The 27,356-nt window shown below is 54.2% G+C and overlaps 2 protein-coding genes across 8 annotated transcripts; both read right to left on the bottom strand.

Moving 5' to 3' along the window:
• Positions 1-1,301: 1,301 nt before the first annotated feature.
• On the bottom strand, positions 1,302-22,680 carry FLOT2 (flotillin 2). 6 transcript variants are annotated; one of them, XM_027861821.1, is made up of 11 exons: positions 22,580-22,680; positions 16,575-16,656; positions 13,603-13,693; positions 6,740-6,863; positions 4,857-4,975; positions 4,623-4,736; positions 4,400-4,519; positions 4,097-4,311; positions 3,570-3,753; positions 3,038-3,187; positions 1,302-2,949 (listed from the first exon to the last, which is right to left on the bottom strand). In XM_027861821.1, exons 1-11 carry the CDS (start codon positions 22,626-22,628, stop codon positions 2,911-2,913), a joined length of 1,287 nt encoding a protein of 428 aa, XP_027717622.1. In that variant the 5' UTR covers positions 22,629-22,680; the 3' UTR covers positions 1,302-2,910. The 6 variants fall into 6 exon arrangements, with proteins under 6 accessions (XP_027717622.1, XP_027717621.1, XP_027717623.1 ...); XM_027861820.1 differs by lacking the exon at positions 13,603-13,693 and adding an exon at positions 7,962-8,052; XM_027861822.1 differs by lacking the exons at positions 13,603-13,693; positions 22,580-22,680 and adding exons at positions 7,962-8,052; positions 8,980-9,128 and having other exon boundaries at positions 16,575-16,659.
• A 182-nt stretch (positions 22,681-22,862) lies between these two features.
• DHRS13 (dehydrogenase/reductase 13) lies at positions 22,863-27,310 on the bottom strand. 2 transcript variants are annotated; one of them, XM_027862038.1, is made up of 5 exons: positions 27,110-27,310; positions 26,754-26,872; positions 26,043-26,241; positions 25,463-25,774; positions 22,863-24,073 (listed from the first exon to the last, which is right to left on the bottom strand). In XM_027862038.1, the coding sequence occupies exons 1-5, from the start codon at positions 27,234-27,236 to the stop codon at positions 23,712-23,714; spliced, it is 1,119 nt and encodes a 372-aa protein (XP_027717839.1). In that variant the 5' UTR covers positions 27,237-27,310; the 3' UTR covers positions 22,863-23,711. The 2 variants fall into 2 exon arrangements, with proteins under 2 accessions (XP_027717839.1, XP_027717840.1); XM_027862039.1 differs by having other exon boundaries at positions 26,043-26,166.
• Between the last annotated feature and the right edge of the window lie 46 nt (positions 27,311-27,356).

Raw genomic sequence — 27,356 nt, 5'->3', positions numbered from 1 at the left:
ATATCTTCTCTAGGCCCCTGTTGTCACTATCATTACATAGCAGTGTTTTTTTTTTTTTTAAATTCTGTTTATTGTCGTGTTTTTTTTTTTAGTTTTTTTGGGGTAAGGCAATCAGGGTTAAGTGATTTGCCCAGGGTCACACAGCTAGTCAGTGCCTGATTTGAACTCAGGTCCTCCTGACTCTAAGGCTGGCGGCTCTATCCATTGTGCCAGCTACCTGCCCCGTATTGTCAGGGTTTTTGTGACTACAGTTTTCCTAGTCTACATTTCCCCATGCTTGTCCATATTTCTCATCATACAGCAATATTCTATGCACCACAGTTGCACACATTACAGTTTAGCCATTCCCCAGTGAATGGATATATTTTCCCCGTCCTCTCCCCCAGTTCTTTGCTATAATAAAAAAACTAGAAATATTCTGATGGAAAAAAGATGTCTTTGACCTCTTAGGAACATACACCTAGGAGTGGGATTTCTGGGTTGAAGGATATGGCCATCGTTAGTCACCTTTAAAAGGAAAAGATTTTAATTCTGATTTGCTTTCCGGAATGGTTTGCCCAATTCATGGTTCTGATTATTAGCACGCTTGCCTTTCCACACACAGCCCCTCCAAAATGGACTATTTCCAAATAGTGTGATCTTTGCCAACTGGCCATGAGCAGAAACCCTTTGCATTTTTAATTATTAATGATTTGGAACTTTATTTCTTACAGCTAAGAGTTTGTAATTCTTTTGAAAACTAGTCAGCCGCATCCTTTGACCACTTCTCCATTGTGGGATGGCTCTTGATCTTATTTTAGTTCCCTACAGATCTCTTCAGTGATATTTGATTATTTTTTCTTATCAGCTTCCCTTTTATCCTAGCTAAACGATTTATGTAAGGCTTTGAATTGAACACAATCAATATCATTTCTTTTGTGACTGCATCTATCCTGGTTAAGAACTCTCCTTTAGCCATCGCTATGATAGGTTGCTATTCCTGTTTTCATTTTCTAATGCACATAACTGCCTCTGTAAGTTTGCCATCTATCAAATTTTCATTTTTGTATTATCTCCTGATGCCTACAGAGATCCAGGTGTGGACGGGGGTGTATGTTATCATTATGCCTTCCCCCATACTGAATTTCAAGGCAGTCAGGCATTGCCCTTGGCACCCCGACCTTCCTTCTCTAGTCAGGGGTAACTGACATTTCTAACATGCTCTTGCCCTCTGGTGGACACAGTGGGAAACAGCAATAGAAGCTTCACCTGACCCAGCCCCTTTTCCATCCCTTGCTGCACTGAAGACACAGTGTAGCCAATCGGGTGCAAGGAGTCTTTATTATAGCAGAGGAAGGTGGCAGGGCCCAGGCCAGACATGCAGCATTCACATGCAGAGACAGCGACATAGGCCAGCAGCCTGGGCAGCCTCAGGGAGTAGCAGGAACCTTGCCACGTAGGGTTGAGCCTGTGCCCAGATGGGATGCCCACAGCACCCCATGCCCTAGGCAGTTTCTTCCATGCTCCCAGCTGGTGCCCTCCTCAGCTCAGTCCACACCTTAACACTCGAGGATACACCTGGCCCAGCCTCTGGCCAACTGTCTCTCCACTTTCTCTCTTTTGGCTGAGAGCGATGGCCCCCTGGGATTTGCAGACAAACTAGGAAGAGGAAGGTTGAGCTCCTTGCCCCGTCGGCAGCTCTCAGAACATACAAGCTGGGAGGAACTTCATGGATTTTCTAGGACAGGCTCCTGAGCATTGAGCAGAACAAACAAGAATGTGGAGCCTGCGACATGTCCCATGGAAGGGTTAAAGAGTAAGGTGGCATGAGGAACGTGGAGGCCTGGGCAAAGGGCAGCACCGAGGGCCCAGCAACCCCGCAATCTGGCCAGTGGTGGCAAATATCCATCCACCCACCGGGATGCAGACCACCCATGACAAAGGGGCAGGAGCTTAGCCAGCTCCCCTCTCCCATGGCCCTTCCCTGGGCAGGCAGTCCTGGGCTTAGCCTGGCCGAGTGCGTGAGCTGAACTGGGTAAACTTGCACCTTCAGCCAGTAGGGAACCTTCTCCTTCTGCCCACTCCCTGCCCCCCCGGTCATGCCCAAGCAGGAGGCAACCCTGAGTTAGGAGGGAGGGACACGCACATCGGCCCAGCAGCCTCCTCCTCCTGTTGGTACAGTACCGGGCAAGGTGAAGCCCCGGCAGAGGACAGGGGGTGGCCTGACCCTCCCTTTGGCCTCCCAACAACCCACACCCAATAATGGATTCTGGCAGCTGGAGAAACAAAAGGCATCTCCACTGTCTTCCTGGGGAGGGGAGAGATTGTAGAAAGATGTGATTTGACAGGTGAGTCAGAAGAGCCTTTACAAAGCAGCAGGTGCCCCAAGCCAGTGCTCCCCTGTGCTCCCTGCCCTGGAGTCTGGCTGGAGTGTGAGGGTACGAGGCCAGGTGACCTCTCTGGCCCAGAAGCTCAAGAGACCTTGGCTTCCCAGGAGCAGGGCAGAACAACTCAAGGCCTCCCTGCCCCAGGCCACCCTCCTCTTGTGCACTGCGCTCCGGCGAGTGCCGCAGGGTGGACAAATGGACGGCCAAGGAACTTCAAGGCACCAGGATTGTGGGGAGCAGCAAGGCCGCTCCCCAGAGACAAACAGTGATTGCAAACATCCTTAGCTTAAACTATGATTGGTGGAAGTGAGGAAAGAGTACGCACACACACAAACACAAGAGACAAGGAACGGGAGGAGAAGAGACAGGCGAAGAGGACAGAAGAAGAAAGGAGGCAGAGGATGACAAGACAGACTGATGGGGATGCACGGGGCTTGGCCGCACTCCTGGCCCCCACAAAATCAGGCACCAGAGTCAGTAAAACTTCCATTGTCCCGGGGTAGGAAAACCCGTGTCGGAGGGCGGGGGGCTGGATGAGGCCTCCTCAGCCCTGGGTCCCAGCCGCCTTCTGGATCAGAGGGATCTGCAGGGAGAGGAGAGAATGAGGGCGCTGCAGAGAGGCCACCCTTCCACCCCACCCCACCCTCCCATGGTCAGGGGCCCAGCCTCACCTTGGACAGGTCTACCCCAGTGAGGGCGTGAACGGAGGCCGGCAGCTCCGCGAGCAGGCGAGTCACCTCGTTTGTGACTTTGCTGTTGTCGCCACTGAGCACCACAACTTCGTCAACTTTGGTCAGCGGGGCAGCCACTTTGGCAGCGATCTAGGCCAGGAGGGTCGGGGTTAGAATGGGGGGGACCCCTTCGTTTCTGGGCTCCATCCCGGGCAGGGACTGCGCGGAAGCGCCCCCAGTTCCCCTGCTCCCCGCCGGACTGGGGACGGGGCACCGGCAATCGTCTTCGCAGAGACGGGAGGTCCAAGATGGCGGGAGGATGGTGTGTCAAACAGGGGGCAGTGAGCAGCACTCTGGGACCTGGTCCAGGCGGGACCTGGGGGTGCTGTCCCTGGACGTTGGCTGCTCCCCATCAGGACACACTGAGCTTTCTCCACAGGCGGCCAGCAGCCCTAGGCCATTTTCGGGGTCCTCCAGGCCGCCCCCACCCCCAGCCTGCGTGTCCTAAGAGCTGCTGGAGGGGCGCTCTTACCGAGGGGAGGGCATCGAGCACGAGGGACAGCTTAGCGGCCTGTCCATACTGCTGGTAGGCCTCGGCCTTGAGCTTCATCCGCTCCGCCTCAGCCTTGCCCAGGGCTTCGATCACCATGGCTTCTGCCTCCCCTATCTTCCGAATCTTCTCCGCTTCTGCCTGGGCCAGGAGGACCTTCTTCACCCTGGGGGGAGGGGCAGGCCAGGAGGCGGTCAGAGCCCAGCCTGGCTCTGCTGCTGCACCCCACGACCCAGGACACAAGCCCCTCAGGAGCAGGGACTGTTCTTTTTCCATGTGTCTCTTCAGTGCTTAGCACACAGTAAGTGCTGGAGAACCGCACCTCCAGATTCCCCACTCCCCACTCACTCCAGGCCCGTCGCCCCCTCCCTTTACTGCACAGTTGGGCTCAGATCGGGGGACAGCGGCTCCCAGCTGGTCTTGGGAGCCAGATCTCACGGGGTCCCCCCTCCCCTCTGCCCCTCGTGCTTAGCACGGGACACTGGCCCTCACTTCCCTCCCAGCCTTACTTCTCTCCCTCGGCGATCTGCTGGATGCGGTGGGCCTCAGCCTCCGAGGGCTGGTGGATGGTGGACACCAGCTCCTTGGCGGTCCGGAGTATCTCCTGCTCCTCCACATCAATCTGTTTCTTTCTCTGCACCACCTCGATCTCCAGCTCCTCCTGCCGGATTTTCTGCTGCTCCTTGGCAGCCTGCAGCTCGTAGGCCAGCTGGGCCTCGGCCGTCTGCCAGAGGAGAAGGCACTGGAGCCTTGTCTTCTCCGGTCCAGGCTGCGCACGCCCCTCCCCGCCCCTGCCCTTCTCTCTCCCTCACCTTGATGTTGACTTCCTCGGTGAAGGCTGACTTCTTCAGCTCGAAGGAGCGTTTGGAATCGGCGATGTACGTGTCCGCCAGGAACTTCATGTCTAGCATCTCCTTCTTGCACTCGGCTTCCTGGGGGCAGAGGAGTCTGGCTGGGTGCCTGGGCTTGGGGGTGGCAGGAAGCCCTCGGCCCCAGGAGGGGCCACGCCTCCTCCCGGGCCAGGACCCCCCTTACCCTGATGCCCGCGTCTCGCTCCGCCTCGGCCACTCCAATGTCAGCGTCTCTCTGGACCTGGGCAGTCTGGGACTTACCCAGGGAGCTCAGGTAATTCACTTTATCATACACATCCTGTGGGAGTTTAAGGAAGAAAAGTCAGCCCCAAGAGGACAGAGAGAAGGCCATGGGGCCCCGTCGGTCTGCCCGGGAGCTCTGGGCTGAGAGCCCCACCCTCACTGGCTAGGACCATACCTTGATGGTGAAGCTAAGGATCTCAATGCCCATGCGACCCACATCGGGAGCGGCCACCTCCCTCACCAGCTTGGCAAACTGGTCCCGGTCCTGGTAGATCTGCTCCACCGTCAGGGTCCCTGTCGGGGGCAAAGGCAGGCAGGGCCTGGATCAGACCCTTACTCCCCGAGCCTGGAGAACACACGGACTAGGGCAGAGGAATCTGGCTGCTCTGCACCTCACTGCCTGACCTGTCCTGAGCGTTCTTAATTCAGTCTCTTTAGATCCACCTTCCCCTGAACCAGCCATCCAGGGGTCAAGTCGACTCTCCCTAGGTCTGCTCCACGTAGGGGGGCCCAGGCCCCTCTCCCTGCTACTGTGTCCTATTGGCCCCTTTTACAGATAAAGAAAACGAGAATCGGCTGGATCCTTCAGACAAGCGCTACGCAGCTGCATATACCCCGGCCTCCAGTGCTCCTCCCACGCTGTCTCCTCCCTCCATCCTGACTGTTCTGTCAAACTACTCCCCGTACAAATCAATTTTCTGATTGTTCAAGAGGGATAGGAGTATGAACATGCTGGTCGGGGAGGAGATGGAGTGAGGGGGGCCCCCTTAAAACCTTGGGCACATCCTCATTTCCCTGCAGCTGTTGTGGTCCAGTGGAATGATCCCTGAATTCAGAGTCACAAGGACCTGGGTTTGAATCTCAGCTCTGCTCCTTGCTACCTGTGTGATCTTGGGCAAATCACTTAATCCTTCTAAGAGGTCTCATTCTTCCCATCTGTCAACTGAGGGAATTTAACTAGCCGTCCAGCTGTAAGTGTGGGATCCTGTGATGTTTCCAAAATGTTGGAGGTAGGGTTAGAGTTGGGGATTGCTTTTTTCTTCTCCATTCTCTTAGATCTTTCAGTTTAAAATACTGGTGTTTCTTACAGTCTGGGTGCATTTCCTAGACCGATATACGTATACAGTAACATCTATCTCAACTGAAGGACTTCCCACTCCAGCCCCAGATTTTTCACGGGGTTCCCAGCCAGGGGCCCAAGCCTCAGCCTCCACAACTGGACTTCACGGCCAAACTGGCCCTGGGGCTCTGTCCTTCCCTGCACCAGGGGGACAGACGTGTCTCCATGGAGGGGGGGATGGGGAAAAGGGAGCTGCAGCAGGTGTGGGAGTCACAGATCAGGGCTTGACACACGCAAGGACTTCCTGACACTTTGCCATTTTCAGTCATATCAGACTCTTCTTGACCTTATGGGCCACAGCACACCCATGCCATCCGTGGCAAAGATAGTGGAGTGGGTTTCCTTTTCCTTCTCCAGCTCATTCTCTTTTCTTCCTTTCTTTCTTCTTCTTCTTCTTTTTTTTTTCCGGCAATTGGGGTTAAATGACTTGCCCAGGGTCACACAGCTAGTAAGTGTCAAATGTCTGGTCTGAGGCCGGATTTGAATGCAGGTCCTCCTGACTTCAGGGCCGGTGCTCTATCCACTGCACCACCTAGCTGTCCCTTTCAGCTCATTTGACAGATGAGGAAACTGAGGCAAATGGGGTGAAGTGACTTGGCCAGGGTCACACAGCTAGTATCTGAGACCAGATTTGAACTCAGGTCCTCCCAACTCTAGGTCTGGCGCTTTATCCACTGGGCTCCCAGCTGCTTCCTAACGCTCAGAACTGTCTCAAAATGAAAATGGGCTCTCTCAGAAGCTAGTGGGGCCCGCCTACCTGCAGGTCTTCAAAGAGGAGGCCAGATTACCACCAGTCAAGGATTTGGGCGGGGAATTCCTGTTCAGGTACAGGTTAGACCAGATGACCTCTGAGGTCTAGTCCAACTGGGCAATGTTGGGATTTGGGGCTAAGGAGGGAAGGGGTGGGGCAAAGGGCCTGGGCAGGAACTACACCCCACCTAGGATGGACCGCAGGTGGCCCTCGAGGGTCTGCAGGACCACATTCTTGATGTCATGGACATTTTTCCCCAGGAACTGTTCGCAGGCCACAGCTAACAGCTCATTCTCAGTCATGATTTTAACCTGCAGAGAAGGAAGAAGCCCAGGAGACAATTAGCAGGAGCAAAGTGTTGTTTAAAAAAATAAAAAGGCGGGGCAGCTGTCTGCTTCCCTCGCCCTGGGCCCTGGGGCCCAGGGGGATGGCTCTGCCACCCCTCGCCCCCTGCCCCCTGCCCCCTGCCCCCTGCCTGGTCTCAGGTGTGGCTCCTTGACCATCAGAGACTGCTTCTGTTCCCTCCCTACCACCTGAGACCACACTCCACAAATGGGGAAGTTTGGCCCGGGTTTCGATGGCCAAGAGTGCAGAGGACCTTCTGTGTATGCCCGTGTCTGCAGTGTGCAGGTCTCAGCTGAAGTCCCAGCGCTCCACTGCCCATGCCGCAGTCCTGGCGGTCTGATTCCAGCTGACCTGCATCCCTGCACTCCCAGGAACTGCCCGGGGGCCCTGCTCCATCCCCCCCACCAAGCCCCTATATCTGCACCTTGGCTCTTGCCTCCCCAACGAGCAGGACTTTCTGGATACTAGGAAAGATACTGACACCCAAGGAGGCAGAGACAGAGAAAGGCAGAGAAAGACTGTCTCAGTAGATCAGGGAACACAGCCAGAGAAAGTGTGTGAGTGAGCGTGTGTGTGTATGTGTGTGTGTGTGCATGCGCGTGTGCGCAAGTGTAAGACACATTCTCTCTTCTCACTGATTATTCTCTTAGGGTCTTAATCCAGTCCCCTCCATTTCCCAGTGAACTTAGGCCCTTTCTCTGAGCCCAGGAGGGATGAGGACTCGTGGGCAGCCTGATCCAGCAGCCACCAATACCTACAAACACCTGGAGGTTAGAATAGCAGAGGCCTCTGGGGAGGGGATGGCTGAAACAGCCAGCCTGAGGAAAGAAGGTGGGTGTGATTAGCTCTGACTCAGGATGGAGATGGCAAAGCAGGAGAGGTTAAAGCCAGGCCCTGGAGAGTGACTGGGGCAAGAAGGCCCCTCACCTGGGTTCCTGAGTCCCCACTGGGGAGGGGGTAGTTGTGGAGAGAACGTCTCCAATTGCCCAGCAACGGAGCAGGCCGGCTCCTGTCCTCTCTCCCCCTCCCCCCAGCCCCAGAGGCTATACCCAGAGTTACTATACCTGGGCGACACCCGTCACAGTTAAAGCTACCCCCTCGGCCGTCTCTACGTCCTCGCAACGGGGCTGCAACGTCATTATCTCTAGTGAAATCCTGTCAAGAAACGTAAGACATGTGCATGTGTCTGAGAGCGAGAGCTCTGAGGGTGGCTGGGGGAAGCTCCAGCAGCCTTGGTCACTCCGGCTGGGCGCAAGGGTCATGGAGTGGGCAGGCAGGCACCCCGGGCTGGGCTGAACGTCTGAGATCTCGGGGCCAAAGCAATCAGGGGATGAAGGTGGGATGCGGAACAGGTGTCAGGAAAGAGAATGCAAACAGGCCGGATTCTTGGCCTGTCCCACAAGTATGGGCACCGCTCTCCATTCTTACTCAGATTAGCCCAAATGGAAGACCGTGGGAAAGAAGAGCTGTGCTAGGGATGGTGTAAAGGGCAGGAAAAGCGTAACGTTTGCTGGATTGGAGAGCTCTGAGGCGCTTTGTCCATTCCAGGGCACGAACCTCAGGGTTCAGCTAACTGAGCAGAGACAGATTAAGTGCTCAGGCCACGGCAGGCTGGTGGTGGCCTGGGGGGCCTAGGCCTAGAGAGCAAGGGCAGACAGGGCCCAGGCACTTTGGAGCTTCACAGAGCACGGTTGGCACCATGGAGGCAAAGTCTCTGAAGAGGAGGGGGGTGGGCCAGAGGGGCTTCTGGGCTTCAGCTGGGCTGCTTGGGAGCTTAGATGTTGGGGTTCCTGCCTCAAGTCACACAGGAAAGAGGCATAACCAAGATACTTGGGGACTGCATCCCATGGAAACAGCCCCATTGAAAAGATTCTTACAGAAGTAGTCACAAGAGATCATTAACTTCTGAGGGATAGTAAATGCTTGGTAACCGAGCTAGAGCCTCTCAGAGAGCCTGGGGACGAAATGCCTCCTGCCCTAGCTCTGGGATGTGAGAGATGATGCACAGACGGTAGCTGATGTTCCTGGCACCGCGGGGTGGCCGGGTACGGAACGTGAAGAGACGTGTGAACGACAACATACCCGGAGAGCTTCGTGGAAGGGAAACTGCTAAGACCCCAGAGAATTAGGGGTCAGTCTGACCAATCTCTCCTCCTGTGCAACTCAACGTCCCCAAATCATCCCGATCGCCGGCGGCTTCCCCTTCCTGCGGTAATCCTGATTCTGTTCCTCTGACCAAGGTGAGAGAGGAGTCATTGAGACTAACTGATCTTAACTAGGCAGCTCAGTTCCCATCACCAGGCCTTTGCACAGGCGGAGCCTCATGCTTACAGGGCCCTCCCTCTTCAAACACCGACCTTCCTTCAGAGCTGGCTTAGGTGCCCCCTTCCAGCTAAACCCTTTCCCGAGTCCCTCCACCCCACAATAATCTACTCTTGCATTTACTCCGGACATAATTCTTTGCATAAAAGTTGTTTTCCTCCAGTAGAATGTAAGTTCTTTGAGGGAACATTTTGCTTTTGCCTTTGGATAGCTAGCACCTAGCACAGTGCCTGATGCACATGTGTTCAAGGAATTCTTGTCATGTTGCATAACTATGCTCTGTGCCCCATCCAATACTGCATTTATACAGGGTGGATGACTTAGCCAAGCTTCCAGCCCAGAACTCTATTCCTAGACTGTTTTTTTTTTTTTTTTTGAGAGGGGGAGGGATGGTATAACTAGGGACCCCAACCAACACAAGATGTCACTCACTCTTGCAGAATCTGGATGCAAAGACACCTCCCCTCTCCCCTCAAGAGCCTGGCATCTTGGCTCTGGCCCCTGCTCAAATTCCTCTGGCCCTGAGCGTGGGTTTCATTTAGGACACAGAAATGAAGGAAGGGAGGGCGCTTCTGACCTCCAGCTGTCTCTAAGGTTGGAACACACCCACAAAATAAGCGGGGTCTTCTCTACCAGGTTCACTGAGGGTCTCTGGGCTCAAAGGGGCTTCCCAGGCCCCAACCCGGGGACAGCGGGGGTGGGGGTGGGGCCGAGAGATGGCTTTGGCAGTCTGGGACACCACAGAGGTCAGTGAGCGCTGTCATGTCACTGGTGGCTACGGCTTTACACCGAAGAAGGGTCAAGGGCTGCTGGGGAGGAGCCGAGCCTGCGCTCTTGCCTGGAAGGAGGGGACTGGCCGATGGGCTCTTTTGGGACATCTGCCCTCCCTCTCCTTCATTAGTCCTCAATCAGACACTGAGGACTTTACTGCAATGGGGGGAGTTTGCGCTGAGGTGTCCGGCCTTGTGACCAAAAGGGACGGAGCATTTGCTCTGTATGTGGCAGGCACAATGCTAGGCACTGAGGAGGCCAAGAAAGGCAAAACCGGTCCCTGTCCTCAAGGGGCTCGTTGTTAGCTCCGTCTAACAGGGGAGAGAGGATGTAATAACCAGGAACATACAAGACAGCCCCAGATTTCATGGAAGGCAATCCAAGAGGTCTCCTGCAGAAGGGAGCCAGGGAAACTGAGAGGCGACGGACATTCAGGCATCTAGATCAGCCCAAGCAAAGGCTTGGAGGCTAGAGATGGAGTGCTGGGTTCAAGAACCATAAGGAGGCCAGCGTAGCGAGATCATGGAGTATGTGGAGCAGAGTCTGAGGTAAAAAGACTGGAAAGGGACTGAGTTATTAAGGGCTTTAAAAGGCAAACAGAGGAATTCATATAAAAACTGACCCTACAGGTCCCAGGGAGTCAGTGGAACATAACAGGAGGCTCTGTGGAGGACAGGTCAGAGAGAGGAGGGACGTCAAGCAGGGACACAGAACAGAAGGCTGGGGCAGAGGTATGGGGGGCCTGAGTGAGGGCTGTGCCCTCATGAGGGCAGAGAGGCCGTGAAGCTGACAAGGGACTGGCCAGATGGAGGGAATGGGAGTGAGGAGGGCAAGATGACGAGGGGACGCGTCTGCCAGGAAAAGGGGAGTTCAGATGAGATGGGGGGATGATGAGCTCTGTTCTGGGCATGCAGAGTCTGAAGTGCCTATGGTGGGGCAGTGACCACAGCACCAGCCCTGGAATCAGGGGGACCTGAGTTCAAATCTGGCCTCAGACACTTACTGGCTGTGTGACTCTGGGCAAGTCACTTAACCCTGATCGCCTCCAAAAAAAAAAAAAAAAAAAGGAAAAAAGAAACAAAGAAAGAAATGTCTGTGGGACATTTAGCCCAAGGTGTCCAAAAACCAGTTGGTGAAGGGGAACTGGGATTCAGGAGAGACACTAGGGCTCGACACAGAGACGTGGGAATCATCTGAAAAGACGTGGCTGTTGAACGCATGGGTTTGGCTGAAGAAGTCACCAAGGGAGACAGTACTGGGCAAAAGCAGAAGAGGAGCTAAGAGAACCTGGGGGGACATTCGTGGGGTGGGGGGATGAGGATGCAGTGAAGGAATAGTCAGAGAGGGAGGAGGAGAGCCGGGGAAGAGCAGGGTCAGGAAAAGCTGGACAGGAGAAGAGGGTGATCACGATGCTGGGTACTGCAGACAGCTCAACACGGAAGAGGACTGAGCAAAGGCCATCAGGCCTGGAATTAGCACGACTGCACGGGCCTACTCTCTAACAGATTATCTGCCCTTTCAAGGACAGGGGAGGGGAGGGAGAGAATTTGGAACTCAAAAATTATGAAAAACAAATGTTCAAAATTGTTTTTACATGTAACTGAGAAAAAAATTAAAAGCATTAAACAAATCTAATAAAACAACCACCACATTAATTTATCATTAATATACAATAATGTATTAATAACATACTAATGTATCAATATTGGTAATATAACGATACTTGAAATAAAAACATTAAATAAACCAAACAAAATAATTACGTTAACATATAATATGTTAATAATAAACTACAGACTCTGTTAATAGCAATAATATACTAATAATACAATTGATAATGAGATCAAATCAAAACATAAGCAGGATTTCTAATCAGGAGGTCACCAGTAACTTTGCAGATGCTGGTTTCATTTGAATGACGAGGCCAGAGCCCCGGCTGCTGGGAGCCAGTGACAGAAGAGGAAGTGAATCCAGCTTTCTCAGTGATTTAGCTGAGAAGGGAGAAGTACAGGACAAGGGCTCGCAGGGCCAAAGGAGGGGGAGCCCAGGGCATGTCTGCAGGCAGCAGGGAAGGAGACAGGGGAGACTAAAGATGAGAGGGAGAAAGGCGGAGAGGCAAGAAGAGCCAGGGTGATGGGAAGGCGTCCCCCACAAGAGACGCCACGTGACGCTCCTTCCCATTGACGGACCCCCTCAGATCTCCGTGGAGTCAGAGGCAACAGGAGAAACAGAGATCAGATGCCAAGGCAGGGTAGAGGGGAGATGTTTCAGAGAAAAGAAAGACGTCTCCCTGCCAGTCGGAAGGGTAGGGGAGGCAGGGCTGGGCCCAGGGGCAGGGTGACGGAGGACATGCCTTCAAGGTCTCTCGCAGACTGTCTTGTTATTGTTTTAAATTATTACTAACAATAATGGAATGGAGGCTCTGTCCTGTTTTGGCAACAATACAGAAAGCAGGACTTCTAGCTACTCACCAGAAGATCCTAATCTCAATTTCCACAACAGATAACTAATAGACTCCGGCCAGTAAGAGCAATTCGTTAGGATGAGGCCAGGCCAGATCCACCTAGGTTTTAAGAGCAAAATAATCCTAATAATAAACCTTAGGTTTCTAGAATACCTCTTTTGTAAAGCATGCCTACACCTCCTTTCATCTGCACTCCCAGGATTCCTGTGAGGCAAAGGGAGTTTATTCTCCCCATTTCACACTGAGAAGACTGAGGCCCATTCAGCAGAAGTCAATCATCCAAAGTCACCCACTGAGTTTGTGAATGTGCCGAGGCTCCCTGAGTCCCGGGCCAGAGCTTTGCTCCGGAAGAGCTGTCTTAAAGGGTGCTTTGAAAGCGAGTGAGTGAAATGATCAGTGTGGTGGTGACCTGGGACTCGGTTTCCCTGAGAGAAGGGGTGGGTGGTGGGTGGGAAGGCACTGCTCCTACTCTGGCTCCTGGCCCTGAAGCTGCTGGCAGGGCTGGGCTCATCCTGCAGGACTTGGAATGGGGCTCATCTGGACCCTTGCTCTGTCCCTGGGGGGCTCCCCCAGGTGTGCCCCGGATTCCAGGCAGGCACCTCTCATCTGCACAGGCTTTAATCTCTCCTCTTCACACAGGCGGGCAGACTATACCATTTGAGGGAGCGTGGCAGGTGGAAAGGGGAGCCGGGGAGCCGCGTAGGCAGCAGAGGCCAAGGTGGGTTGCTGTCAGGAGAGACTCACAGAGAGCTTGGGGCTGACTGCAGCTGCATTCACTGCTCCCCATCCCTAAACAACCCCTTCCCCCAACCGCCCTTATCGAGGTCCATCAGAAGGGCCCATCGTGCTGGTCAGGACACAGTCCTCAGCATCTCCGGCTCTCTTTCTGACTTGGCCCCAAGGTGGGGGAGTGCAGGGTCTGGAGAGCCACTTGGGGGTGGGGGTGGGGAGAGGCGACACAGATGTCTCAGCTGAAGCCAGCTACACGACCAAAGCGGGGGTGGGGGGGTGGCATGGGTTGGGGGCTGGAAACGCCACACCGAAAGGGTCCCACTTGCAAGATCTGGTCCTCTAGCTGCTGTCTGCCAGGCCCCACTGGGGCAAAAGGAAAGATTAGACACAGATGGAGGAAGCAGGTGGGTTATTACCTGTGCAACCCCTGTTACGAATAGCGGGACCCCCTCCGACGTCTCAATATTCTCACATCGACACAGGATGGTCATAACCTCCAGAGTCAGTCTGAGCGGCAGCCAGGGATGGGGGGTTGAGGAGAGGAAGAGGAGGAGGAAAGGGGAAGGGGACACAGCAAATACATACAGTGGTTACCAGACAGGCACTGATCTTCCATGCCCAGAGTGGGGCCGGTCACCCTACACCTCATTCACCCCTTTCCCCCTACCCCAGTCATCTGCAAGCTCAGGCCTTTAGATGCGGGTGTGGTTCTGCCGGAAGAGCACCCCCTCCCAATGACTTTGAGGATGGAGATGGGGGGGGGGGGGGCCAGGACTTGAGAAATCTGACCTGGCACTCATGGCTCTGTGCGGCACTGGCTAAAGCTTGCTTGCCAGTCTGAGGGAGTTCACTTCACCCCCTGCCAAAGACCAGAAAGCTCCCTTTCCCCAATTGGGGGTGGGGGCCCCCCTGTGGGAAATCTGCTTGGCAGCACACATGGCACGTTTCTTTAAAATTTAAAATCTGAGGGTTTTTTTTTTTAAATAACAAAAAACAACCCAATTTCCAGGCAATTATGCCCAGAGGGATAGCCTACCCAGGGGGTTATTCACAGTAAATACTGCCTGGCCTGTTCTTGGCCAGCTCCAGGGCTGCTCAGGTGTTTATAGCTCAGGGGACAAAAGCCTCATCTGAATGTTGACAAAACAGGGTTAGGAAACCGGAGTGGCTTCAGCGAATTATATTGGGCACGCCCTGGCCAAGCAAGAACAATCCGGGGATTGCATGGCTTGGTGGGAGGCAGCTGGCGGCCCATGCCCGTAACATGGGTCGCTGGTCGCTGGAAGTGATTGCATTTATGTTCCTCTTATGAAAGCCCCTGGGGTGAGGGGGAGGGGAGAAGCAGAAGGAGTCATCTGAAAAGCAAAGAGGGAACAAATGAGGGGGTGCTTAGCAGGGAGCAGCCCCACAGGGAGGCCTGGCTGCCAGAGGGAGGGTGGGATGGGGGTCAGCAGCCAGAGCAGGAGAAGGCTCAGCTTATAACAGAGAAGGAAACCGCTATCCCAGGACCGGCCCCTCAGAGAGGCTGGTGGCTTTCCTCCTGGCACGGGGGGCTCCCTGGCCACGTTTTCCCTCTGCCATCCTCCAGGACTCTAGGTGACGACGATCCTGGCGTGGCCCACCTTTCCCTCTTCCTCAGGTGTTCCTCCCTCCCTGCCTGCGTGTGCGTGCATTGTGCCGCAGAAGGGCCACCCGGCGGCTCGGCTTAGGGAGTCTTCCCTGGTTCAAACCCCGCCACCAGGTTCCTCTCTCTGGAAGCTGACGCAGTGAAGGACAGCTCACAGAGCTAGCTCTGTGCTGGAAGCCAGGAAGGAGAGCGTGAGGGAGAGGAGGAGGAGGGAGGAAAGGAGAGAGGAAGGCTGCAGTTCAGACGCCAGAGGTGGAGGGAGAGCCATGGATCAGAGAGAGAGACACCTTCCAACATGCTGGGCGGGGGTGGGGGGGATGAGAAGAAAGTGAGATGGGGACAAGGGCTGGCGGGGGACAGAGCCAGCAGCCGGGGGAGGTGGGAGGTCTGGCGCCTGGACCAGGACGAGTCCCACCTAATGCCAGTTTGCACAAGGAGGTTGAAATCCCTCGGCCAGAATTTAAGCTCAAACACCCCTAAGGTCAGCTCGGGGAAGAGGAAAGTGGGCTGTGGTGGGTCCATGCCCGAGAGATGAACCTGTCAGAGTCACAATGGGAGAGGAATCGGGCCAAGGGACAGGAAGGGGCTGAAACCTCCAAATACGAGCTTCTGGCATCAGCCTGAACACCAGAGCTTAGCTCCCCCAGGCCTGGGACCACCTGCCTGGAGCCTTCAGCTCTCTGGTTTCTGCTCTCATAAAATGCAGGGGTCGAAGTCTAAGGGGCCCGGCAGGTCTGACATACAAAGGTCCTCTGCAGGTCACTCCCTGGGGGGAAGACCTCTGGGGGGGGGCCTTCTCTGCTGTTCTGTAGGGCCAAGTCTGTGCAGCAGACCCCAAGACCCAAGAAGAAAGGCTTGTTGTAGAGTGGAGAGGTAAGGAGAGAGATGAGGAAGAAGGGATGGTAACAGAAAACCAGAGCCTTCGAGAGGCAGTGACCTCCCCTCAGCCCCGACTCCTGCAGCACCAGCTTCTAATTCTGGCCGTGTGCTTTTACGGACGCCCTGACAGCTCTGAAAGGGCATCCATCTTCCCTTGGGGGTGACGCTCAGGACAGGGAGGGGATTCAAATTTCAACTCCTCTTCCTTCAGTGTTTCCCACTAGCACCCCGATTTTCAGGTTAAGATACTTCCCTGAAGGATTCTGGGAAGTAACCGTTCCTGAGAGCAGAGGAAGTGTTGGGGTGGTGGGGGTGGCAGCCGCTACTCTCCTTCAGGGGTACTGTTTGGTCTCTTCCTGATATCAGGCCCATCTCCTGCCCTCCACCCGGAGTTGCCCGGGTCTCTGGGTCTGGGAGCTCTTCTGATCGGGCCTGAGCACTAACCTTCCCCATCCTCACTCTATCTAACCTCCACACTCCCCACAACCTTCTTCCTCCTCGCCCCCCACCCCCAGGCCTTCCTTCCCCCCAGGACACTTCAATTGCAGCCTGGAAAAAATGTAAATATTTAATCTGTTTATCCCTGACGCCTGGATTTCTACTCTTCTTGTCCATTCTTGTCCATATGTAGGTCCTGCGCCCAACCACGCACCCAGCCTGGACAGGAGCACAGTTAAAGTAATCTGATGGGATGTTCCCATTTCTCTGGAATGCCATCGATGCCAGGCCCAAAAGGTAGAAGGGCTTCCACTGCCAACCTGGCAATGCTATCTCTACCCACAGGGCAGCTTCAGCCAGAGGGACCAGCTCTCATCACTGAGGAGAAATTCTCAACTGCCCTCCCTCATGGCACCTCCTCACCTCTCCCCTGGAGGCCCTTACCTCTGTGTATCTGAGATGAACCACCAGGCCCAGGCCCAGCCTCCAAACACATACTTCTTCGCATCTGGACTGAAACAGCCCCCTGAAAAGCAAGAAAGCCAGGCCCCATCAGTGGATCCGGGAGCTGCAAGGGACCACAGAAGCTGTCTCTGGTTCAATCTCCAGGTACTTTCTCCTGGACGGGTGGTCACCCAGCCTTGGCTCAGACTACCAAGAGGCCCATGCCAGCCTGAAGGGCCCATTCTGCTCCCCAAGAGTCTGCTTTGTTGGGAGGATTTTCCTTAAACCCAAACCTGCAACTCTTATTTTTTTCTCCCCGAGGCAACTGGGGTTAAGTGACTCGCCCAGGGTCACCTGGCTAATAAGTGTTTAAGTGTCTGAGGCTGGATTTGAACTCAGGTCCTCCTGACTCCAGGGCTAGTGTTCTATCTACTACTCCACCTCTTATTTAGTTTTCTCTAGGGTCCATATGCAGTCCCTCCTCCTATTTTTCGATCCCTTCATTTGGGGAGAAATGCTGGCTCTGGACTTCCAAGACATCCTCTGGACCTTATCCTCACCATTAACAAATGTTTAGCAAGCACTGAATGTGTGTGGGGCACGTGGAAACAATCATGTGCAAGACACAACCGCAGCTTGAAGGAGCCTACGGTCTATTTGGGGAGAAAGACTGCAAGGGTGACAGCTACATACAGGGTGTGGGGGAGGAGACGGAGAGAGAAGAAGAGGAGGAGAGAGAGAAAGGGAGAGGGAGAGAAAGGGAGGGAAGAAGAGGGAGGGAGAGGAATGGAGAAGGAGAGAAAGGGAGGGGGAGAGAGGAGGAGAGAGGGAGACAGAAAGGGAGGGAGAAAGAGACAGAGAGAAGAGGAGGAAAGAGAGGAATAGAGAGGGAGAGAGGAGGAGAGAGAGGAATGGAAAGGGAGGGAGAAAAAGAGAGGGAGGAAGAGGGAAGGACAGAGAAAGGGAGGGAGAGAGAAGAGGACGAGAGGGAGAGAAAGGGAGGGAGAAAGAGGGAGAGAGAAAGGGATGGGGGAGGAGGGAAGTGAGAGTGAGCGCACAAAAACGAAAGTGAAAGAACAGCTGGACAGAATGGCAGGAGGTGGGTGGTCAGAGGTGACATAAGCTCAGCCTGGAAGGGAGGACAGCTCACATTTCTACCATGCTTGTGAGGTTTTTTAAGTACTTTTTTTTTTTTAAACAAAAACATGTGCACCACAGGTATTTTATTCCCATTTTACAGATGAAGATAGTGAATCCGAGAGGGTAGAAGTGACTCACCCACTGACCCACAGATGGAAGGCAGGAAGGAGGGGAGGAAAAGGAGGGGAGGACCTGTGCAAACCGAGAAGGAGCCACAGAGATGGCATCGGATATGTGGAGGCAGAAGAGACCTGGGTTCCAACGCCAGCTGGAACACTCACTAGCTGTGTGGCCCTGGCCAAGTCACTGAGCCTCCGTTTCCTCACCTGCACGATGGGGCTGCTTGTAATGACTGAATGTGTCAGCTGTGGTACCTGTTCTGTTGACGATCGCTAATGAAGGGAGTGAAGAGTCTGCCTGGCAGGAGAGGACCCATTCTGCTGGGTGCCACATCTTTCTCCAGCAATGTTCAATGGCTTTGGAACAAAAGCATGGGGAGTAGATGTCATTTTGTTGTTCAGTTGTTTCGGTTGTGACTGACTCCTCACAACCCCATTTGGGGTTTTCTTGGCAAAGATACTGGGGTGGTATGCCATTTCCTTCTTGTGTTCATTTTACAGATGAGGAAACTGAGGCAAACAGGGGTAAGTGACTTGCCTAGGGTCACACAACCGTCAGTGTCTGAGCTCAAATTTGAACTCAAGTCTTCCTGACTTCAGGAAGTGCATAGTGCTCTGTGCACTATGGTGCCACCTAGTGGCCCTAATGCTGGGGATTGACTGTACAAGGTCGAGGGGCCATAGGAATCTGGGGTTCTAGTGAGGGCACCACTCATCTGGCTAATTAGAGCATCCAGGCTGGGGAACAGTAATAGAGTAACTCCCATTCAGAGTCTTTTAGGATTGAAAAAGACCTTTCCTCATGACTCTGTAAAGACAGAGCTCACCCAAATGCTCACAGAACTAGGAATTGTTCAACCGTTCTGGAAAACATTTTGTAACGAGACAACAACAGTGACTGAGGCGGTCCTAGCAGGTGGGCCGGGGTCCCACTGCTGGGCAGGCTGGGGGGAATCAAAGTGACAGTAAGACAGAGCAGGCACTACCCAGGGAGCGGCTGAGGAACAATCAGGAAACTGACATAGAGGGTAACAGAGTATCATGACAGGAAAAGAGAGACTCATGGGGGACCAGAACCTGGAGAAAAGCCTAAGTAATGCCACAGACGCCCCAAGGGAGGGGAAATTGGCTAACTCTCGGGGCCTTCTTGTCCAGAACTGATGACGAAACCGTTTCCTTCCTCCTGAGGGCTGGTTTGGCCCACCCGGCTGATTCTACAAGAGAGGGTTTCATGGGCCCTGGGAGCAGCTGGAGGCTTGAAAACAAAAGGAAAAATAAAACTCAGAAATACAGAGGGCATTACTGATCGTGTTTTACAGATGAGGAGGCAGAAGCTTGGGAGACAGGGATCTGAGTTCCAATTTTGGCTTGGGGACCTTGGACAAGTCTTTAACCTCTGGGTACATTGAGGGAGTTAGACCACATAGACCCTCGACTCCCTTTCAGCTCCCTCAGTCTGTGGCTGGTCCACCCAGGGCAGGTGGGGGCCAGGCAAAGAGCTGGCATCTGAGAGCATGAAACCAACTTGGAAATCTGAATCTTCTTTAGGATGAAGTGAAATCGGAGGAAGGTCCACAAATCACTCCTCGTGTTGGGGCCAAAGCAAGCATCGCTCACGGGCCAGGTGCCATGGTACAGTGGAAAAGAGCATTGGGTTTAAAGTCAAAGGACCTGAGTTCAAATCTAACTGCCACTGACCACTTGTTCTATGGTGGGCATATGACTCAACTTCTCTGGGACACATTTCTTTTTATCTATAAAATCAGGGAGTTGGGTTGGTCACCCAACGAGCACTTATTAAGTGACTACTATATGCTTGGCAGAGGAAGCCAGGTGGTTCAGTGGATAGGGCATTGGGACTGGAGTCAGAAAGCATCCATAAACTGATTTTTTAAAAATGAAGACAGTAGACTCATGACCTCTCCAATCCAGCTCTGCCCCGCCCCCCAACTCTGCCCCAGGCATATATCACAAGATAAAGGAGGTGATAAGGCACAAAGCCAAGAACGTGGGCTCTGGGTCCAACAGTTATACTTCCTGTGGGACCTGGGCACAGGGGCATGTGTGAGTTGCAGACTAGCTCCAAATCTATGCTCCCATTAGGCAAGGGCAGGTTGGAATAAGTCCCTCCCTCCCTTCTGCCTCCTGGTTGCTCTAAGCCCCTACTAATAACACTGCCACTTGCTTGATGCCAGGGCTGAGTTTTGGAGAGCAGCCAACTCCACCTTCTGCCTCTGCCTTTCTATAGGCCCAGGAAGTACCCACCTTTCCATCCTCCCACCCCTTGTTTCCTCGGCCTGGAAATCCTCACTCCCTAAGAAAATGGCCTGAGGCCTTGGCTCTCCTGGGGCGGTCACATTTTGCTTTCAAAGGCTTGGGAGAGATGGAAGGGGAAGACAAGGTGTTACAAAGGCAAGCTCACCAAGAGCATGAGAAGGTGGGAAAAGGTGGCCAAGGGAAGCAGGGATGGGAGTGGAGACTGGGGGCTGGAGAAGCGGGCTTCCTCAAGCCCGTCCAGGTGGAGGGCCCGCAGGCCAAAGGCAGGGAGGGCAGGAAGGTCCAAGAGCCCCTGCTTCCTGTTGCTGCTGCCCCAATGCTTTGGCCTGGCCTCTGTCTAATTGGCAGCTCAGACCCAAAAGTCAGCAGACACAAGACCAGAGTGGGGTAGGGGTGGCCAGTGCCTGCATTCTCACCCCACCCACACCCAGGCCCTGTACCCCTGGTGTGAGAGGCTGCCCGGCCGTCCCCCCAGGAGAAGGAGGTGCTGGATCTTAGCCTCAGACATTTAAGAGCCAGGAAAGAATTTTGCTCATCTGGGTGGGGGTGGGGCTCTTTATCCCCCAGTGCCTAGCACATTGTTGTTGGGGAAGAGTAGATCTTATCTCTTAGCCTTCGAAAAATTCAACAGAGATGGGAAAGAGAGCTCTGGGCCAAGGCTCTGGGAACTTTACCTCCACAGGGAAAGAGACCCAGGGAAAATGAGGGCTTTGGTGGAAAGGGGTAGCTTTGGGGTCAGAGGGTTAGGCTTCAAATCCCCTCTCACACAGGGGTGTGACCTTGGGCAAGTCACTTTCTTAGGTTTCACCTCTAAAATGATGGGGTTGGATTGGAGCCTCTGGATTCATTTCAGCTCAAAGGAGGGGTATATCTCTCCCTCTGTACCTGTGGCCTAAGGCTCTGGTCATGCTGCCAATACCGTTAGCACAGGGAGGGGATTTCCTTGGTAACTGAAAAAGCCTTCGATTTTGGGATCGATGCTGGGCCCAAAGCCATAGTCCACACCTTGGTGGCTCCAAGGCCCATGGGTTTAAAAGCACCAGATGTAATATTACATTTCTCAGAAATAGTGCGCGCACACGCTGGGAACACCTACAGACCCAGGCCCAGACTTCCCTCAGCAATGTCTGCCAGACAAGACCCCCTCCCACCAAGCCATAGTGGGATTGTGATGCTCTCCCACCCTCACCTGAAAGGTGAGAGATGACAGAAGCCAGACCCCACACTGCCTTTAGGGAAGGGGCAAGAATCCTTACAACCCCAAAGCTCAGAAGGGCCTTCCAGCTGCCCACCTCCACCCCAAAAACCTCTGCCTCAGCACCTGCTCTGGCTCTACCAACACCAAACATTTAGCAATTACAAATAACTACCACTCGGTGGAAATCCCTCGCTAGGCTTTCTTTCCCCTTGGGCAGGGTGGTGCCTACACGCCCATACGTGCTACTCCAGTGTTTCCACCCGAGCTTTCTTTTGTCTCTTCAGAAAAGTAACAGATTTATCTGAAGCCCTCAATTCCACAGCCCTGGGGGAGGGCCCTCCCAAGTAGCGGGGTGGGGGAAGGGGATTCCCATAATTAGAAGGGAGGTGTCTGGCTGCAGGGGAAAGCTCCTCCCCCAGCTTCCCAACGCCCTCGGCCACAAGTGGCTAAACCTTAGATGATGGAAACCTGCCAGGACTGTTTAACATCCCCAAAGCGCTGGTTTCCTTGAGCAGAGAAAGCCTTTTGGGGGACATGCGTGTCTTTGATTTTTTGCTACCCCTGGTTCCCAGAGTGGGGGGTCACAGGAAACGTCAGAGGGAAGGCACAGGCGCTGCCCAAAGTGGGGGAGGAGTGATAAACACCAAGCACTGCAGGGAAGGAAGAAGAGGATAGGGAGGCGGTCTCCACCCGCCACACGCCCGGACACTGGGTGGGTAGGTGGCGTGTGGGGCAAAAAGGGAGGCAGGGGCAGGGTAGTCTTAAGGAAGAAGAGCTCGGACCCAGCATCTTAGCCCTTTGCATGTTCTGCCAGGGAAGAAGCAAGCCTGATGTAGGGACACATCAGCGATGCCACACCCGGGGGTAGGGGTGAGACGTCCCTCTTCTCATGGGGACCCCTTCCCCTGGCACTGCCCCTGAACGCAAGCAACCGAGCTGCTCACTCCTCCGCCACCACCCATGCATGGGCCCTCCCACATCCTATCCCTGTCTCAACGCTGGCCCATTCTCCCCTGGCAGTGCCCCTGGGCTGCTTGCTGCCCCTTCCTCTAGCACGACCCTCCCTGGCACCCCCTCCTCGTCCCCGCCCCCCCCCCGCTCCCCCCTCTCCTAGCACGCCCCCCCCCCCCCCCCCCGCCCCCGCCCCCCCAGGTGCTGCCCCTTCCCCTAGCACAACTCTCCCTGACACCCCTCCTACACCGGTGTCCCCGCTCCCGACGCTGACCCCTTCCTCCAGCACGACCCTCCCTTACGAGCCCCCACCCCCTCACCTGACACCACCAGCGCCTCGTTGGGTCCCACCGTGTAGCAGTTGCCCATAGCTGCGGCGGCGAGCACCGGGGTACAACGGCCGCAGCGCCGCACTCGCGCCTCTGCCGGGCGGGGTGGGACGGGGCGGGGGAACCTGGGCAGGAGAGGCCGGCCGAGCACGCTTGCGCACTGGGGCCCCGCCCAGTCCAAACCTAACCGCAGCAGCTGTTACCGCCCCGCCCCCAGCGGAAGTGTGGCTCTGCCACCATGTTGAGTGTGGCGCATTAAAGAGATGCGGAGAGATCCTGGAAATCCCGGCTTTATTGGCCCCGCAAAAACAGAAGCCCTTCCTCCCCCTCCTCCCTGGGGATAAAAGTCACTCGGTATCTCCTTCTCCAAGAAGGGAAGAAATAAAAATCACTCATCACCCCCATCCGAAGAGCCTCTGGGGGACACGGGCCACCTCCAGTCACCTCCATCCCCAGGGCCTCTAGGGCACAATTATCATCTCTCCTTACCTCCAACCCCAGAGGGATTAATAATAATTTTCTGTCTTCTTCCCTCCCCCCCCCCCAACCTCCTCCCAAAGCCCTGAAGTAAACACCTAATTGCCACCCTCCTTTCTGGCATCATCCATGAAAGCTCCGCTCCCTGAAGGCAAAGTAGAGTCTAGGCTCTGAAAAGTCTGATGAGGCCCAGAAGGCCTCCTGGAGACAGAAGGGTTTGGGAGTGGCACAGTTCAACTCTAGTCATCTCTAGACTGTCTGCCAGGTGATTGGGGTGTGTGTGTGTGTGTATGTGAATGTATATGTGTGTATATGCATATGAGTGTACACACATGTGCCTGTATGTGTGCAGGCCTGTGTGGTGAGGGGAGCAGGGGACCGTGAGTTGTTCTTAGAGATAATCAGCTAGCTTGAGGAGGGGCTGTGACCTATGTAGGTGGATGATCCAGATCTGGGTTGGGGAGGGACCCTCAAGGTCCTCTCATCCAACCTGCTCCTTCTACGGCTGAGGGAAGCTTAACAGCTTTTTATGGTTGCTGCTGCAGGCCTAGGAGCCCTTTGTGGATCGAAATGATCCTGGCTCTTAGCCTGCCAACCCACAGCTACACAGATTCGATGTGCCCTGCTCCTCAGCGGGCAATGGAATCTATAGGTTTCGGAACCTAGAGGGTGCTGAGTCTGTGGCGACTTGGGCCAAGGGGCTATGTGGGGACCCCGGCTGCGGGCTGGTGTTCAGGGTTCCCTCCTTAGTCAATCCAGCCAGTTTTTCACTGGCTTCCCACAGCCGACGGGCAGCCCGGTCATCACGGGCTGAGGTGGGAACCTCTTCCACGTGGCAGTTGGCAAAGTATCGACCACTGAGTGGCTCAATGCCTTCTTGTAGGGCACAGTGTAGGGGTGTCTGTGCTCCACCCCTTGGAGTCCTCAGCACCAGCCATGCCAGGGGGGATAACAACAAATGCAGCCAGCCTGGCACATGGCGGAGAAACAACTCCGAGTTCACTGGACCTGTGGGTGGGAGAATGAAAGCAAGGTTGGCAGAAGGCCTAGCAGGGGTGGAGGCTCATAGGCTCAGATGTAGAGCTTAACGGAAACTTAGAAATCATCAAGTCAAGAGCCCTCGTTTTACAGATGAAGAAACAGATGCAGAAAGATTAAGTGACTTGCTCTTTGTCATACAGATGTTAAATGGCAGTGCCTAGTTTTTCAGCATTTTCTCCACTGTGCCATACGATCTCCTGGTCCAGGGGCACTTGGGGTAGGCACTACCTTGGTACAAGGGGGCATGGAAGGGACCCTTTGAGAGATTAGATAAGACTCCAAACCAAGAAAGGGAAAGAGTAGTGTTGGCCCGGCATTCAAGGTTTTCCACATTCTAGCTCCAACCTTATCTCCCACTTTTCCCCTAGGTGAACTCACTATGCTTGCTAGCCTTCTCTGCCCTGATGACTGAACATGACTGGGCACTCCAACCTTACACCATTTCCTCTCCTGAAGTACCATCCTCTCTGCCTACTAGACTCTTAGACTCTTCAAGAATCAGCTCATGCCTTGCTTTTTCCATGAAGCCCTGCCCCCCTGACCATTCCAGCTCCACTGGGGTACTCCTTTCTTTGATCTCTGATGACCCTTATTGTGGAGGACCTGGCCCTTACTGTTTCTTCAGTCTGTGTATGTCATCTCTATTAGCATGTAAGCACTTAGAGGGCAGGAATTATATCCCTTTGGCCTGTGCATCCTCAGTTGTTAACACCCAGTGCCTTGTTTGACTAACTGAGTGTTATATGCATGTGCTTTTGTCACCTGAGGGAGATTACAAACAGCTGCAGGGTTGAATTGGGAGACACAGAGACAGGATGTATAGAGAGAGCACCTGGGGTCTTCTGGATGCCGAGGCCAGCTAATAATAATTCATCTTTGTATCCTCCTGCCTCTTTGGGTGCTCAGCTGATTGGGAGGCAGTATAATGGAAAGCGTGGGGGAGTCAGGAGATGTGAGTTGTACTCCTAGTTCTTCTCCTGGCTAGCTGTATTGTTTTGGGTAAGTCCCTTCCCTTGAGGCCAGTTTGTTCCTCTGAGGTATAGAGGTTGAGCTACAACTAATTAAGTGGTCTCTAAGGTCCCTTTTAGCTTAGACATTCATAGGCTATTGATTTAGAGCTATGAGGAACTTTAGAGGCCAACGACCCCAGAGAGGTTTAATAACTTGTTCAGGGTGGCAGAGCTAATTAGTGTCACAGGTAGAGTTTGAACCCAGGGCTTCTTGAATCCAAGGGCAGTGTGCTCTGCTTTGTGACTTCAAAGTGGGAAGTGGGCTGAGAGTCCACGACCAAATGGAAGAAGTCAGGACTGTCAAGAATCAACAGCAGAATTGTGGCGCCCATGATGGGTTCCTCACCTGGGTGGGCAGCATAGCAGGTGACTCCAGTGCCTTCAAGCTGAGTGGCAAGCTCTCGAGTGAACAGCACGTTGGCCAGCTTGCTGTCTGCATATGCCCGTAGCTCTTGCTGCCAGCCACAGACTGGGCGATCCAGGCGGGAGAAGTCCAGGTGCCCACGGCGGTGGGCTGCTGAGGCCATTACCACCACACGGCTTGGGGCATTGGCCTTCAGCCGGGGAAGCAGCAGATGGGTCAACAGGAAAGGACCCACGTGGTTTACCCGAAGGATCAGATTAAAGGTTTCCTTAGCTTTGCCACAGGAACTGATCCCTAAGGAAGGAGCAATATTGGGTGGGCAGAGGGTGCACATCCCCAGCTCCTCTTTCCAATGCCACTCCCAATAGACTCACATACCAAGTCCCCTTGATCCTCAGTGTCCCTATCTGTAAAATGGGAACTGTGAACTATCTTTATACACCCATAGCTTGCACACAGATGCCATCTCCCTTTTCTGGGCATAGTTACGGCCAGGAACTAGCCCTGAGCCCTGGTACTTTCAGGCCCACCCCTTATCCTGACCTCCTTCCCTTGCTCTCACCTGCATTGTGGATGAGGAGGTCCAGTCGTGGCTCTGAGCTCAGAAAGGCAGTGGCAAAGGAACGCACAGAAGTTAGGCTGGACAGATCCAGCATCATGAAGATGACCTCGTTGTTCCCACTGTCCTGGAGACACCGGTGCAGGGACAGGGGTGAGAACACCTGGACACCTTCCACCTCCTTCCCTGTGGGCCCCGAACCCTGTTTCTTGGCATTAGAGGATCTATGTTCAAATCTACCTCGACCACTTCCTACCTATGGGATTCTGGGCAAGTGATTTAATTTCCTCACCAATAAAATGAAGGGATTGAACCTTGTATGTTAAGTAGTGAGGAGGACATTGAAACTGGGTCCTCAAATCCTGGGCCCACCATTCCCTGGTCCATCTATAAAGGATTCCAGATCTGGAGCCAGAAGGGACCTCAGAGGGGTATTTTACCAATGAAGAAACATTGTGAAGTGCAGTGGATTGCTTAAAGGGTGGAAATAGATTTGAAGCCAGGTCCTCTGGTAAGTAACTTTTATGATCCTGAGCCTCAGTTTCTTCACCTATTAAATGGATTTAAGAAAGCCTGTCCTTGCCCTAAGCTATCTCCCATGGTAGTCTGGAATATGCAAGTGGGAGAATATGTTTATGGAAAAGTCTAACAAAATTAAGACTTCTGAAAAGTCTAAAGTGCCACTGGACGGATTTCAAGGGCGGTCACGATTACCTTTCGGATGTCATAGACAGCAGCCTCCCCCTTTTCCTTGCTTCGGCAAGCCAACACCACCCGGGCCCCACGCTGGGCCAGCTCCAGAGCCATCATCTTCCCGATGCCGGTGTTGCCACCTGAAATGCCCGTCGTCCCCCCCCCCCCCACCGGCGGCATCAGCAAAGCTGGGGGTGAGGGGTGGGGAAGGGAAGGACGAGGCCCCTTCCTGCTCCGATGTCCAAGGCCCAGATCCCATCAGACATCCGTCAGATCCCTCCCTCCTCCGACCCCAAGCCTGAGCTGGAGGGAACGGGGTGCAGGGGCGGAGAAGAGGAGAGCTTTCCAGGCGCTCAGGTGTGTGGGCCCTTCCTAACCTGTGACCACGGCCGTCTTTCCTTTTAGGTTGACGGGGCTCATACAGGGCACGGCTTTGATGAAGTTATAGTAGATGAGGACGTAGGAGCCCAGGAGCATCCCTGCTCCTAGCAGGAGCCCATCCATGGTCCCGTCCGCCTGGGTACCAGCATCCAGGGTCGATTTCAACCTGGTGGATTTCAATTCCTGCTCTCTGGCTCCTCCCCCAACTATGGCAGACCTCAGGGCTCAAACTTGCTCCGTGTC

The sequence above is a fragment of the Vombatus ursinus genome, unplaced genomic scaffold, assembly GCF_900497805.2.
Source record: "Vombatus ursinus unplaced genomic scaffold, bare-nosed wombat genome assembly UNPS02014768.1, whole genome shotgun sequence".
NCBI lineage: Eukaryota > Metazoa > Chordata > Mammalia > Diprotodontia > Vombatidae > Vombatus > Vombatus ursinus.
Note: the sequence above shows the minus strand (reverse complement) of the source record. Positions and strands in the feature narration are given on the sequence as shown.

What these genes read in the sequence shown, in the direction of transcription:
- FLOT2 (XM_027861821.1), bottom strand. Translation starts at nt 22,628, where the DNA reads ATGGGCAACTGCTACACGGTGGGACCCAACGAGGCGCTGGTGGTGTCA. An exon ending in CAGATCGCCGAGGGAGAGAA is followed by an intron (nt 3,754 to 4,096) that starts GTAAGGCTGGGA and finishes CCCTCCCCCCAG; the next exon opens with GGTGAAGAAGGTCCTCCTGG. An exon ending in TGCTCGATGCCCTCCCCTCG is followed by an intron (nt 3,188 to 3,569) that starts GTAAGAGCGCCC and finishes CTCCTGGCCTAG; the next exon opens with ATCGCTGCCAAAGTGGCTGC.
- DHRS13 (XM_027862038.1), bottom strand. Translation starts at nt 27,236, where the DNA reads ATGGATGGGCTCCTGCTAGGAGCAGGGATGCTCCTGGGCTCCTACGTC. An exon ending in AAAGACGGCCGTGGTCACAG is followed by an intron (nt 26,873 to 27,109) that starts GTTAGGAAGGGC and finishes CGGGCATTTCAG; the next exon opens with GTGGCAACACCGGCATCGGG. An exon ending in CTGTCTATGACATCCGAAAG is followed by an intron (nt 26,242 to 26,753) that starts GTAATCGTGACC and finishes GCCAAGAAACAG; the next exon opens with GGTTCGGGGCCCACAGGGAA.